Source organism: Porites lutea, chromosome 11 (genome assembly GCF_958299795.1).
Source record: "Porites lutea chromosome 11, jaPorLute2.1, whole genome shotgun sequence".
Classification (NCBI taxonomy): Eukaryota; Metazoa; Cnidaria; class Anthozoa; order Scleractinia; family Poritidae; genus Porites; species Porites lutea.
In genome coordinates, this window is record NC_133211.1 from 19177312 (window position 1) to 19192944 (window position 15633).

General features: G+C 40.4%; 1 protein-coding gene and 1 pseudogene across 1 annotated transcript; one reads left to right on the top strand and one right to left on the bottom strand.

The window, feature by feature from the left end:
* The first annotated feature begins 1862 nt into the window (after positions 1 to 1862).
* On the top strand, positions 1863 to 14985 carry LOC140952832 (SH2B adapter protein 2-like). Its single transcript, XM_073402288.1, has 8 exons — positions 1863 to 2606; positions 4949 to 5050; positions 9215 to 9327; positions 10004 to 10158; positions 10950 to 11084; positions 11570 to 11713; positions 11973 to 12178; positions 13120 to 14985. The coding sequence occupies exons 1-8, from the start codon at positions 1974 to 1976 to the stop codon at positions 13483 to 13485; spliced, it is 1854 nt and encodes a 617-aa protein (XP_073258389.1). The 5' UTR covers positions 1863 to 1973; the 3' UTR covers positions 13486 to 14985.
* Positions 5913 to 8766, bottom strand: LOC140952834 (uncharacterized; annotated as a pseudogene).
* Positions 14986 to 15633: the final 648 nt, after the last annotated feature.

Here is a 15633-nt window from a genome sequence, read left to right on the forward strand (position 1 = left end):
GAGGGGCTTATACATGGAGGGGCTTATTTTCGGAATTTTACGGTATCTCCTTCAGAAAAGCTATGCTCGGTCAGTGTATGATAACTGCAGTCCTCGACTCGGAGGATAGTAAGCCTTTGGTAATACAGGACAAAATTATGAGTCTGCGAGTAGTCACAAAATACTTGTGACTTGTTTCTTTGGATTTCCTAATTTCGTCGATAGGCAATCGCTTGGACTTATCTGCCCCCATTTTTTTTTCTTTTCGCCTAAAAATAGCCAAAGTTCGATATATTAAAATTCTAACATGACTCCAAGGCTTTCTGGTCATATTTTAATTTCTCCTGAGTCAGTTACAGTCGTCCCAAGGGAAATTGACGACAATGCTTATGCAAAATTTTGAGGGCAAACAAGGTGCATTATGTATGGCAGGTGTGCAAAGGCTAATTTTAATTCCATGATCATTATAGAATTTATATAAGCTGCTCTCTGTCTCTCTTGCTTTCCGCGCAGTGAGTCATAGGGAGAACATGCCACGGCCACTTAACGTGAAAATGTAGACTGTGATTCAGCTCCATGCTCCCCGCGTCCTTCGCCCCTTCCATGTGTTCACCGTAAAAAACATACGGGCCAGTGTTTATCAAAACCTAAACTATTTTCAATTTGCCCAACGATTTTTCCTTAATGTCATTTATCGTGAAAAGTTTCATGAAAACATAAGGCGTATACTTGATAAGCATTTATTTTCCAAAAATTATCCACTAATGAAGATCTGGAGGTTCAAAGATTTGCTAAACCGTGGCCAAAGTTAATCTTCTTTTAAATAACCGAGCCACGATGTTTAGCCTACTTGAAGGAACCTACGAATTCAACTGCTCCTCTGCCTCCCCCACTCTATACATAGGGGCCTAAATGGTACAGACGATATTGAAATTTCGCCCGCGCAAAAGGTCGACGAAAATTTATCGAGGCGTTAATAATTCTTTATATGTTGTAATAGTTTGCCTTTTCCCTGTAAATCTTGTACTTATTAATTTTTATTCTCATTGTAACTTAGCAGCACATTGTAACTCTCTGACCTAAGCCATATAAGCCTCTGGCTTTGCGTTAACTTGTGCTTTGTGTACTTATTTATCAATAAAGAAAGAGAAAGAAAAGAGAAAACACTCACTTTCTATTTCCTGGTTTATGTCTAAAATCTATAAATATCCGTTATTGACCAAGCCCGAGGTCAAGATGGCTGGATATTGGCCAAGTTCTTTTTCTTGCGATTTCATGGACCGAGACGAAGTTCTTCAGCTAGTGAAATCCCTGTCCTTTAATATACCTGGTGCCTGAAAAAGGTACCACTTGCCCCCGCCCCTTTCGGGAAACATTCATAACCGTTCATACAAAGTGTATTTTTGGCTAGAGTGAACACATGTTATTTTCGAAACAAATACTTCCTAATTTAGCCATAGTATAGTATATATGTTCAGGAGCCTTATTTGAATATAGCTCTTGATATGTTTTAAAAATAAAAATTGTTCGAAGAACTTCCGCAACTGTCGCGTGCTGCAACCGCGCCCACCATTATTGCACGTTCATCTTTTCTGCCCACGCAAATCCACCAGGATTTCCACCATAATTGATACCAAATCAGGGGGAAAGAGCAAATAAAGACTGCAGAAGGACTTAAATAGTGTACTTTCACCAATTCTGGCTCAACGCCTTCAGCTTAGAAGTTGTTTAATGAATAAGACCAGAATATGAATACAAAACTCACAAGAAAGAGGAGAAATTTCGTCAACTCCGGTTGATCAGCAGGTAACCGGAAGTTAACATTGTTCTCAAAGTGAGGCAAATTTGCGCAAGACTAGCTGGACTTTCACGCATCTTGTTTTGGTGTTGTCCGCTAAGAGAAGAAGTCACGTTAGGAAGGAAATGGTGATTGTAACTGCACGTCCGTTGCGATGGCTCATCTTAAAATGGTCAGCTAACATTTCTTTGCCTTGATGGCTTGCTTCAATGGAGAGATTGGCACAAAATTTCCGAGCGGTCGTTGGGAAGAATTTTGCAAGGACAGGGCAGAAGTCGCAGCGAGGCAATTCGCCAATGAATTCGTCCAATTTTTAGGAGACAATCCCGTGTACGATGTTTCTGGGGCCTCGACTACTTTTTCTAAACGTTTCGTCGAGTATTTCTTGCCGGCATTCGACAGTGAAGTGCACAAGAATGATTTTATGGACTTTGATGCCCCCGATTCACCTACGGATGTATTTGGTCCCGATGACTGGGGATCGAGCGTTCATCTCACAGGGTCTTTCAAGCCGATTGAAAAGAAAAATAGTGAATCAAGTTTCAAGTTCCTTGACAAGCTTAAGGACGTAAAAGGATTTTTTAAGCGTAATGTTAACGATGAATCCTCAGGTCCGGCAAAGCACGCGGAAACAAGAAGAGAGTGCGAAGATAGATCGATCCCACAAGAAGCGAAACTGACAACTACGATCAAACGAGAAGGAATCATGAATTATCTTATGAACTTGGAGAGCGGGGTAAACACAGAGGACTTCTTCTGGCAGAAATGCCGGATCGTTTTGTTTAAAGCTCCTGGAGGATTCATGTTAGAGTTTTACACCCCTCCGAAGGTAAGGAGTTTTTTTTCATAGTTTGTCGTAAAAAAAAATCCACTTCATCTAGCAACATTGTTATTTTCCTTCGATCATACAGCTGTTTGTCCTGTTATCGGTTTATTAATTCACAATATAGTCGGTGTGTTTATTTTGTCTCTAGAGGTTTTGAGGGTGATAATGCGCTATTAAAACTAACAGCAATAGTGTCAAACTGAAAGTGAAGCTGCAAAGTCATTTTTTTGTGCTTGGTCACGATTGTTCATGCAGTTCCTTTTCTAAATTGCCTCAAGTTTTATACCTAATTTCTGAAGCAGTTCTAGAATGTAGCGTTCTTTTAATCCCATTGTGGCTCCACAGTCAGTCAACATGCATGATCGAAAGTATTAATTATCTCAAGATTAAATGTTTAGCAAAAGTGAAATTCATATTTCATAACCCCTGTTTTTTTAGCTTGAATATTTAATCATACAAGATATTATAATCATACATGATATGGTTTGTCTGAAGTTTGAGCTCGTCTATATCAGTCTTTCACTTATGGACTTCCGTGTAATATATTATCGCGCATGGGTGAGTTTTATTAATTTGGCAGCGTTCCCATATGACCTATTATATATGGCACAATGTCAGGTTTGTAGACACTGATAAATATGCACAATATATGTATTTAGGTAATGTGAAATTCAACTAAATGTGTAAGAATTACAAAAAGGATGGGAGACTTCTTGTACTTTTGAATTATGTCTCTTAAAATTTCCCAGTTCCATAAAAAAGGTAAAACTTCTTAATTTAAACAAATAGATAAATGCAAACAAAATTTCTCAGGACCTTTTGACATTTTTGTCATGTAGGCGGTACATGATTTACATTACAAAAAGTTACATAACCTGCCCTAATATCCACGTACAAATTGACCAGACTGATCTTTAAGAATTAAGAGAAATTGTTCAAAGACCAAGGTATCTTCCCTTGGCGAATCATGTTATTGATAATTATCATAACCTTGTCTCTTGATTATGCATTTTATTGGTAGTAGAAAATTGATGTAAAGATGAAATGGTCAGTATGTCAGTAGTGTGGGACAAAGAAAAAAGTCTGAGTCCCCTATATATGACCTCCCATATACCGGGCGGGTGCTCTATCCACTGAGCTATGGGGAACTCATGGAGAGCGAGGCCATATACTGTGTACACATTGGACACGCGTCCTGCATATTGTAGGATCAGCAATGTTGAGATCATACTGTAAGGTAAAAGGATGAAAGATGGCAAATTTTAAGCTCAGTGAATAAATGTGAAGGCGAAATAATCAGCATGTTACAATGTTGATCACTATCTGACTTAAAGGTATAAGGTTCATCTGTAGGCTCAATCTGGTTTACTTAATCAAATCCTTGGTTTTATTTTGCTATATTGTTTTGTTTCTCGGCATGTTTGCAAACTGCCATGAATGACCAAATAATTCCCCCAAGTGTCTATTTAATTTTATGGGTCCAAACCAGAGCATTTAATACAGCTTGCAAAGAAAGTCGTGTTCGATACCCCGAGGCTAGTGGATTTTGCTATCAGGCCAGTGATTTTTGTTCTTACCAGTAACTTGCTGGATGGGCAAGTGCTGCTTTTTGGGGAAATTCAAATTACAGAAGGATTGTAATCAGTCCTGCTAATCAAAAAGGGTTTTGGGGCGAGTTGAAATGACTTGTAGTCTAGTACAGCTTGCCCGAATGAAGCTCAACAAAACTAATATGCTTTCAGCAAAAACATTAAGAGGGTTTTAAAATAGAGGAATATCCACTCCATCAAGTCTAGGTCATCTAGAGATCCATATCACCCTTTCAAATCCCAACGTCGATGTCAGAATCCTCACTCAGGGTTATTGTGCTGCCATTATTAGTCTATCCTCACTTTCAACTTGACATTGAGCAAGATGAAATATGCAAAGCCTTGTTAATCAAGCAAGAAACTGAATGAATCCGAATGATTTTGCTCCTTTTTGCTAATCCCTAGTATTTTGGAGTAATTCTTGTAGGTGGCATCTGTTAGATGGGGCGTTTATTAGAGTGGGACGTCTAATACAATAATTATTATTATTATTAACGGCATAGAGAGGGCTTTGTTAGATAAGAGGCATTTATTTGGAAGTGGGAGTTTATTAGATAGATGAGTTACAGTTAAAACCCATTATCATTTTTTCTGATTATGATTTTCTGTTATACTGTGTGACATAGTGACTCTTAACAAGCCTCTCCCATTAAAAGGCATAAGTACTGGTTTTGGGAAAAGAAGAGAGCTAGACTCCCTCAGCACTTTGTTTGTTGAAATATTTTAACCATTTTTTTCTTGCAATTTTTTCTCTAGTCGCCAAAAGCAAAAACAGGGATATTTTGCTTTCTTATACATGAGGCAAGGCCTGCCACAGAATTAGAGCTTCCTGGAGGGCAAAATGTCTTTGTCATAAAGGTATGAGTGTTGTGTACCATTAATGTCTTACTTGCCATGCACTTTTCTTTAGCTCAAGCAGAGATCTTACCAGCCCTCCAGTTACTGGGGATAATGTAACCCCAGGGTTTGAAAAAATAACTTGATTTCTGGCATGTCCTTTGGCACCCTGCCTGTGGAGCCTTTCTTTATTGCTTGCTCATTTTTGGTGTACTCAAGAAGGACTGCTCATGAATCAAATAAGATCTTTTGATCTTTGTTGAGCATGCACTGCTTGTTGCTAGAATACAGTTTCTAACCCAGACCTACATATAAAAGGTGTTCACTTGATACATTGGGCCCAGTTTTGATCATCAGTTTATCAATCAATCCATGGATGTTTGCAATCGAAAATGAAAAACCAGCTTGACAAAAAAATAATAATAATAAAATAGCTAGTCCAGAAGTTCGGGCTGTGGTGACTTCAAAGGCTTGACGTGACATGATTTAGGCAGAACCTCCTTTTCAACCTCCTCGATCAAGAAGAAGCAAAAGAAGGCTCTACTCACAGGGTGATCCTTAACTTGGGGAAAGCAGCAGCTCTCACATTGTGCTTGCAACCCGAGACCGCTTCTTGCTCTTGTTCTATAGTTTATGATTTTTGTTAGAGGATGACTTGCCTGGACCCTTGCCCATTAGGAAAGCTAGAAAATCTACTTGTCCCACCGGACTTACCGGATGGGACTTAAATTTTTTCAAACCCTGAACACCCGTCCCCCTTGATTAACCCATGCCGTCCAACCACACTGTAAGTAACTTTAATATAATAAATATTTATTGTTCTGACGAACAATCTGTTTATTATTTTGAGTTAAACTCATCAACAATAGATGAGCTTGGGGAAGGTGCCTGGAAAGATGGTGGGGCCTCGAGCACCAGAGCCGAGCGCGTAGGGTAACCATGACAACCCTGTGAGCGGCAACCACCAGGCACCGTCACACTGACAGAAGACAGTGGAACCATGATACTTACCACATACTTACCGGAAAAGGGGGAGGGAAGGGCGGGGAGTAAAGTCGCCAAGCACCGTCGAAAAGGCAAAAGTGCACGCGGAAATGAGTTGACCTCAAAACCCGAGCTGTAAAACCACGCGACCCCCTGTAGATCCCCCACCACTGCGCATGACCGAGACAAGGGAAACCCCAGACCAGCATTGTTTCGCGTTTAACTTAGCTTAAATTACATTTAACCACATTTAAACTCATCAACAATAGATGAGCTTGGGGAAGGTGCCTGGAAAGATGGTGGGGCCTCGAGCACCGGAGCCGAGCGCGTAGGGTAACCATGACAACCCTGTGAGCGGCAACCACCAGACCTCGCGCTCCAAGCGGAGTGCTTGGGGAGCGAAGGGCCCGCGAGCAGGGTGGGAGAGGGACCGAGACCCCCCAAGAAACTCTCCAAGCACCAACCCCAAAACCTGCCGCTGACAAGAAAACAGAAAGGAGCATACATACCCAGTGATGACGCGCAAACCTGCAACCCGCAACAACAGGCTGTCCTCCGTCCCACTGTCAGGGCTGAACTCCCTGACCGGAATCCCATTATGAGTGCAAAGCCCCTACTTGCCCCCCAGTGCTTACTGGCCACAGCATAACGAAACCGCGCGGAGAAGTCAAATAACATCGGAGACAACTGTGCTAAGCACAAACCAGCATAGGTAGAGATACAACGGTGCCCTAATTTGTCCCCAGAAGACTGAGTGAAAGTAAAAAGCTGACGGGTTCTATGATGAGCAACCTGAAACACCTGCAGTCAATTTTTTAGAGAGTTGCGATAACGTCTCCGCAGGAGTACGAATGTAAGACAAATAGGCGGTGCTGGTCCACCGCCCCAAAGCCTGAATTTGATGATCTGGGATGCCATTATGAGCTTCGACAGTAGCTGCCCCAATGCGAAAACTGTGGCTAGAGAAGTTGCCTTGGATGTTAGCCGAATGCAAGATGTGACGTAACCAAGCCGTCAACAGAGATCGAGACAACGGGCGACCGTCCTGAAACAAAAATAAGGGGCCTGGTCTGTCGCCCCTTAAAGTCAAGTACGCCAACAGCGATTGGACTGTGCACAGCGGAAACGAGCCACGGCCTATGTGCACGAAACACCCCTTCCGGAAGGGGTCAGTTTTGGATGCCTTTATCCTAATGCGAAGGCACGAGGGCAATGAACTAGCGTCCACAGCTATATCGGCCACACCCAGATGGATGGAAGGGGAGTAGCTGGCCAAATTGGGGACGGTGAATTCCGCAGAGCGAAGAAAGCCAAAGTACGCCAGGCAACAGGCTGCCCAAAACATGCAATGATCCGCCATCGTGACGTCCAATGCTTTGAAGATAACAGCCATGATCTCATCTGTGATTGGAAGCCGTTGAGAAGAAGAATCGCCCTGAGTCCGCTTAATTCCTCGAAGCACCCGCTGCAACCTTAAACAGTTGACAAGAGGATCCGAAAAGCCCTGGTCGACGTGCAAGGAGCGCACAGCAGAGAGATACACCTTGATGGTGGAGTATTGCACAGTATTGGCCAAGAATGTTGCGAACAGGCAAAGCGTTCATTCGTCAACCGGGCAAGGGGAACCGGATGGATGAATCTTACCAAGCTGAGTACAAAAGTCATAAAACTTTTTCTGACCTGAAGCGTACGAGTTGCGTGTAGAGGATGCCAGCCCATGCACCAGAAGAGTGTGGCACCGAGCCTCTAAGGTGGAGATATCAAAAAATCCCATAGCTGATGAGGAATTGGAGCTGGGAGTGGTAAGGCCTCGGGCGCCAGACGCCGGAACTCCTGCCAACGAAAGCGGGAAAGAGCATCAGCAATCGAGTTATGAATGCCAGGCAGGTGTATAGCTGTAAAGGTAAAATTATGGCGAGCCGCAGCGGAAAGTAAGTGGCGCAGCAGCTGCATAATGCATGGGACCTTTGATGTCCTGGACGTGAGAATGTGCACCACTGCCTCGTTGTCCGAGCGGAACAAGACATGGCATCGGTGCCATTGCGGACCCCAGACGTGAGAAGCAACCACCACAGGGAATAGTTCTTTGTACGCGATTGATTGATCGTACTGGGAGGGGGCCCACGCTCCACTGAACCACTCATTTTTGAAGTAAGCGCCAAATCCCAAGGAGCCAGCAGCATCTGACGTGACCTCCACATCTGTGGAAGCAGACAAACCCGGGAAAAGCCAAAAGCTCACCCCATGCCACGACGTGAGAAAATCAGACCACCACTGGATATCCTTGCGGAACTCCACGCTCAAACGAATAGGATGCTCGCGCGAGCGAAAGCAACAGAGGAGGTCGATCATGCGGCGTAGAAAAGTACGACCAGGCCACACAACTTTGGCGGCGTGGTGAAGGTGGCCGATCAGCGACTCGAGTTGACGTCTGGTACACCACCGCCTGTTCCGCCACGACTGAATCAACTCCTGAAGGGCGGCTAACTTGTCTTCTGGAAGACGAGCCGATTGCTGCACTGAATCTAGTTCAATTCCCAACACGGTCAAACAAGTGAGCAGGCCAACGCACTTGCCAGGGTGGAGGGGAAGGCCAAGTGACCGACAAACTGCCAGGGATGTTTGCAAATTATTAGTGCACTGGTTCGAACAAGCCGGGCCTGCAGTGAGGAAATCATCGAGATAGTGCATAAGGTCGGCCACATTGTACCTATTAATAATGATCCATTCCACCATGTCTGCTATCGAGTTAAAAAAATTTAGTTTAAACTTTAAATGTTGGGTGTAATTTACAGCGTATTTAGGCGAGCCGCCTTATTTAAAGTCGCACAATGAACATGTACAAAAATCCAATTCTACGTAGTTCGTATTTGACGTCTTTGGTCGATGGAACAATGATTATGATAAGTCCCCAGTGGGTAAGTTTTAGGAAAACAATATTGTCGCTTTATAGATTGTTAAACTCAGCCATAATTCAACTGGGGCCTGTGTTGGAGAAGTGAAAATTTGCTTTGTATCCAGAAGATTCCTGGATGATCTGGAGGTACATTGTAGAGTTACTGCAACACATGTTGCTGAAATGTGTCTGGACTGACCATCATTGCTGTAAAATTATGGAATGTTAACCTATGACAATATTAATGATATTTCATTGAATTTATTTACAGTAAAGCTTATCAATAATAAAATGATTATAAATAGGCAGTAAACAAGAGAGAGTACATGCTAGCTGCTAATGATAAACAAGAAATGGATGAATGGCTAGCGGAGATCAGAAAGTGTATGGACCAAGACCAAGGCTCAACTAACCAAAGGTAAGATCGGAGAGTCCTCTGTTAAAAGTGCATATTAGTTAAAGTATGTTGACTTATTAATTAAAGAGGGTTATTGTCCACACGGTCAAATTCCCTCGGGGGAAACTAAAACCCTTAATATGTGACTGCCTGGTGTTTGAAATTTGGTTGATGAGGCAAGATTTTACTGTAATATTTATACAGCTGAACCTTCAGGTGTGACCACCTCTCTTAAGCAAACACCCACCATATGCAACCTCTTATATTCAAAACACCAAAAATGTTCCCAGTCAAAGCCTTATTGTAAATGACAGTTCTAGGATTTTCCATTGTTTTCATTCTCTTCTAAGTGACCACCATGGGACAATAAAATCTATTGTCCCATGGTGGTCATTTAATTAATGATCTTTGTGCTTGTTGTATGTACTATGCAACTCGGAGTATGAGAGGAAGTTTTAAAAGCAACACAAATTTACATCTATGGAAGGCTAAAGACTGTTGCAAAACACTGTCCAAAAAGAGTCCAAAAAGTAGATATGACCAGACGTCTCCTCATTACAGACCTCCTGCAGCTTGACTCTCAGAAGCAACCACCTCCCAAAAGCGACCACTTACACTTCGCATTTTGGGTGGTCACTTACGAGACATTCAACTACACTTCACCTACACAAATATTATTTTTTTTAACTTCTTATAGTGGAACTGGTTCAGGTGCAGAAGAGAGAGGTGCAACAGGAGGCCTTCCTCAAAGCGCCTCTGTAGATGTTGTTGCCACGCAAAAATTCTCAGCAGGAGGAGTGAAGCTTGGAAACAGTCAGTCGCTTAGAGTGAGACTGGACAGTTACCCAGCAGGCAAGTTGCACTGCTCTTTCTTTGTAGTGGCTGATTAGGTTTACTCTAGCTGTTGCGAAAAATCAAGCACTTGCATACCAATGCTCTTTAGTGTATTTGGTTTAATTGAAGAGGTGCCTGAGATAAAGCTTAGTGATATTTGATGAGCTGCTAGGTTCTCCTTCCAGTAATTGTCTTTTTTAAATGTTTGTGAACAAAAGGGAGAATTTGGTATAGAGGAGTAAATTTTGACCTAGGAGGTCTTTATGCCACCCACCCCCTTCAATCAAAAGATAGTTAGCAGTGATGATCAGACAACTATGTTACAGTGTACCTTAAACTGCCTCTTTCATTAGTCTGCCTATAATTTTCATGCTTCAGAAGATTTTTGAACCCTTGCTAATTATAATGATATTTAGGTGCACACTGTAAATGTAACATGTGCATAAATTATGCTAACAGAATGTCCATACATAAAGCACGAGGAACAGAGCCTCCATAATTACTATAGAAATGGGAAACCCTTCGATTCAAGAAAATTTGGTTAGGATGTCAGCATTCATTCACCCACTTGCTCGTACAGACTGTAGCGGAGGGGAGAAGATACTCAGTAAGGAAGGAAAAGGGAGTCCCAGACATGAACCTTGCCTTCCATTATTTTAGGTCTTGAGTGAGTCTGACACTAGTCTGTACATGCATATGTTAACTATCAGTGAACACTGCTGACCATTTTAACCCTTAGCATAATGGTTAATCAAACAGGTTACCAGTCATGTAATGAAATGATTGATGTGACAAAAATGTTGTTGCAGATAAAAAACCGTCTGAGGCAGTATCCAATTTAGCAAAAAGGAGGAATGTTTACACACCCTCATCGCTCAGAATACAAAACCGGCCCTCAGGATCATTAACTTCGCAACATGGTCCACAGACACCAACCTATCAAGGTTTGTTAATTATGTGTCATAATTCCTTTTTGAGTGTATAACTAGTTTTATACTGTCAACATGTATCATTTACTCTCCACAACCATTGAGCTAGGGGCCGGTGCTGTCTTAAAGATCAGGGATATTATGAATAATAATTAATACGCTAAGACATTGTAGGAATTTTTAGCAGTAGTTTTTGTTAAAAAAAAGTTGTTGTGTTTCAGTTTGAGCTGTAGTTTAAACTTAAACATACCGTTTTTTTTAAAGTTCCTCCTTGGTGATAATCATTTTTTGATTTCCACCTGTGTTGGAGTATGGGCTTTTTTTATAGTAACATGATTTCATTGTAATAAATTATTGATTTTATAATAAATCACTGTTTGTAGCTGTCCACACAATAGGTGCATATTGAGTACATACACTATATATTTGCAAGGTTTATATTATCAATGATTTCAAATACATTACTCTGATTATTATAATTTCCTTTTAATACATTGTAGATGATATGACATGGACTCGTCCTCCTCCAGAACTCCCTCCTAGATCACCCACCAGCACTGAAGGGCCAGCCTTACCACCTAATCAACCTGACCTTTTGCGACAGATTTCTGCTCAAGCTGCTACACCACAGGCAAACAGTGAAGGTACCTTTCTCAGTAGTTATGATCAACCACTCTTGCAAAACTAAATTTTATAATGATTAAATGTAGTAACAATTACTTTTTTCTCAATGGGAGTCATCCCTATTACAGTCTTAATTTGGACTTGGCTATCTGCGGTGTAAAAAGCCCAACAAAATTTTGAATTTGTAATGATGACTATTTTTGTACAGCCTGAGCTTTAGGTGTTTGTTTGACTTGATGGGAAAGATGATTTATTGAATTTTATGCGAATCCTATGCAGAGAGCCCAGTGTGGGTTAGTGCAACATCAATGGAAAACCACCCTCTTGCCAATTACCCATGGTTCCATGGAACTCTGCCAAGGATAGAGGCTTCACATCTTGTGTCACAGGGCGGCCAACAGTGGCATGGAATTTTCCTCATAAGACAGAGTGAAACCAGACGAGGGGAATATGTTTTGACTTTTAATTATCAGGGAAGAGCAAAGGTTTGTCTTTTAAGTTATTATTAAACTTATTAAATATTGGGGCCCCTTAATAGAGTTCTAAAGTGATGATGTCATAAAGAATAAATTTTGGAAATTATGAGATTTGTTCCAGTGTTTTGAAAGAACAACATCTGAAAGGTATACTTGCCAAAAACTTTAGCATATTGTAGGGCAAATTGTCTCAGAGATCTATACTAGTCCAGTTTTGCGCTGATGACTCCATACAGATCCTTCTAAATTTGACTCGGTTCCTAATGTTATGAACTGAGCAAAAATTATGGAGTCATCAGAGCACAACTGGGCTACTATCTCAGAGACAATTTAATTTTTCCTATGATGTGACACTTTAGGACTCTATTGGTTCATTTCCATAGTCAATTCTGGTGACATGTTCCACTGTAACTTAGGAGCCTGCACACACTGTAGATGACATCCAATGATGGAACCATAATATATATTTAAATATATTCATAAAGAGCAATCAACTCTCTTAACCAATTATTTGTCTAGATATGGTGCTGCCCAGTCTATTTTTCCAAGATGCAGTGCTCCAAACTTAACTCTTTTCAAAGTTGCCATATGATTTTACCTAGAATGGTCACCAGACATAAATAGTGGTCACCAGACAAGAAAAGGACACTTTGTGCGATGTGACATGAGGGGTTTGAAATAATCAAAATTTATTCCACCTAACTATCACAAACTATTTGCAGTTGTCATTAAATTTTGATGCAACATTTTGAGGCTTAGTTCATTGCTTATTATAAACAAGTGAGCCTGCTTGCAGGTTATCAGAATTAAATAAAGACTCTTTTCCTTCCAAATAAATTATGTTCCCTCTGCTTTGTAGAAGTTTCCGCTACCTTGAGTATTAATTTTTCAGGTTTAAAGAAATCTTATTAAAGTATCTGACTATTAATGTAATACTTGTATTTTTGCAGCATCTCAGACTTGCACTTAATGTTGAGGGTCAATGTCGAGTTCAACACCTCTGGTTTCAAAGCATCTTTGAGATGCTTGAACATTTTAGGGCTAATCCAATCCCACTTGAAAGCGGTGGACCATCTGATGTAATGCTGACAAATTTTGTTGTGTATACTGGCAGCGGACCTCGGCAGCCAGGAGGCTCTTTGCATCATAATCACTCACCTAATAGTGGAGAAGGGCTACGGCGTTCACACAGCCTCACAGCCCATAGAATAACAAGACCTGCAACCATCCAAGGTGGTTCAGTTAGAATTACGACCAGTGCTGCTAATAGCAATGGGCATTCCAGGGCAGTGGAAAACCAGTATGCATTTGTATAATAATGTATTTAAATATAACAAACTTAAATATAGGTTTAGTCTTTTCTTTCTCAAAAAAAATTCTAAAAAAAATTAGTGTGGATAGCTACTAATGTATATGTTACAGGCCAAAATTAAATTCAAGTTTAAAATAATTAGGGCAAGGAGACAATTAGGAAATTGAGAATCAACCAAGGTTGAAAAATTTAAAGTTTTGACCTGTAACATATATAAACTGACTTTTATTTTGTAAATTCAAAAAGCAATAAAAATGATAAAGCTTGATCTGATGTTCACACTGCAGCCATAACAGGGATATGTAATTTCAAGTTAGGTCTTCTACAAATGAATCATGGACATGGTAATCTTTAGCCTTGTTCTTTTAAGTTGCCAACCTACCTGCAACATACCTGGCGGTATGCTACCTTGATAGTTTTCAATCATATCAGAACCGTGTAGTCTGACAGCAGGCAACAAGCAAAGTCTGTGGGTCTTTACTGTCAGCTTGCCTGCAAAGTTGTATGTGAGTACTCCAGAGGTATGCTGGCAGAGTGAGACTGACATCTGTTGCTGGCAACTTTTGTTCTGTTATCAGAACATTATTCCAGGTGATACCAGCAGAGCTCTATGTTGCTAACCTGTGATCAACTGAGAAAAAGGATGCCTGATACATTACTTTCCACTGCATTGGCTGCAGATATGGTATGATCTTTTGTCAACTTTCATTAATAAAGAGAGCTGTGTATAATTTGCATTAAAAAAAATTGAAATTGGAATGATGCCACTCACAAAGTTAAAGTGGCTTTATGCAAAAAGTAGTCACACAGTTTTCCCTTTTAGTTGAAGTTTTCTCTACAGAAGTTTTATTGATTGGGACGTATGAAATTCTTGAATAGGATAGTGGAGCTTTCTGTTGTACAGTGTAAATATGAAAGGAAACACAGAAGTGTTTTTCTGTTGATAATATATCAATGCACTCTTCTGTGCTTAATAAGCAAATGCAGCAGAAAGTTCAAGCCAAGGTGTATTGCAACATTAAAGATTGTCCATTTATCATATTAATATTAATACTCCCTACAAATCAAAATTGATGCCTGTTAATTTCTTAGTGATTGTGATGTACAATACAGTGCACCAAAAGGTCACTAAAGAGATCTTTTCCACGCAGTTTCCTCTGATTATCTGCTGATCAGTTTATTTCTCCCACACAGAAAGTGCTATTATATTATTACTGATAGTTATTATATTAGTATGGAGTTTATTATCATTAGTAGTGCGTATGCCTTAGCTGCTGTCAACCTTTCCATAACATTATTCACCAAATTTTAATATAAATATTTCTCTTTATAGCAGTTATATGATAGTCTTGATTACTAGCCTCTGTTCAGGGAATTGAGCCCACTCTCCTCCCCTGAACATACGGCTGGATGCATGAGTTTGCTATTGTCAATTACCACCAATCAGATTGTTACCTGCTTAAATTGGGCAGGCAGCACAAATCTATTTTCCAGGAGCAGATTTCAAACTGCTGATGCAAAGATGTTGTTTGATGTGACATGCGATTGTGTTTTAAGCTTAAAAACCTAAAAATATTTACAAAGAAAAGTATTAGCTTAGAGAAGCTGGCAAATGGTAGGTATGTTTTTTAAATTCAGCCAACCAGAACCAAAGTTGATGACAGCTGACGTGAAAGAGACCACTGTCAAGTCCATTGGTAATGTAATGGCAAATACCAAAGTGGCGATGAGGCAAAGCACAAAGTGTGTGCAGCATTTAATGACATGTTGCATTTCCAATGTTTTGTCATGACACATAAATTAAATTTTGAATTTATGTCACAAACACAATAGCCCACTCGCGCATCCAGCCGTCTCTTCTTAGGGAGGACCGAGAGAGTGGCAGAAATCGAGCCTATTACATTGTATGTGAGGGTGTTTTTGTAATTGCTTAATCAAGAAAATTAACCACATGCACTTAATCAAACAAAAAAATTAAGCTAATTATTAACCTTTCATATGGTTGGTAAAACCAATTTAATTTCTCTTACACTTCAAACTTTTTCTGCTATTTACAGTTTTATATTTATCACATTTTTCTTTCATTTTATTTTTTAGAAAAAATAATTTTGAAATATTATAAATGTTAGTTTATGAGACTAACAATGCTCTG

Bases quoted from the DNA above. Each gene is read 5' to 3' on its own strand.
- LOC140952832 (XM_073402288.1), top strand. From the start codon at position 1,974: ATGGCTTGCTTCAATGGAGAGATTGGCACAAAATTTCCGAGCGGTCGT. The intron at 2,607-4,948 runs GTAAGGAGTTTT...TTTTTTCTCTAG, and splicing joins AGTTTTACACCCCTCCGAAG to TCGCCAAAAGCAAAAACAGG. The intron at 5,051-9,214 runs GTATGAGTGTTG...GATTATAAATAG, and splicing joins AAAATGTCTTTGTCATAAAG to GCAGTAAACAAGAGAGAGTA.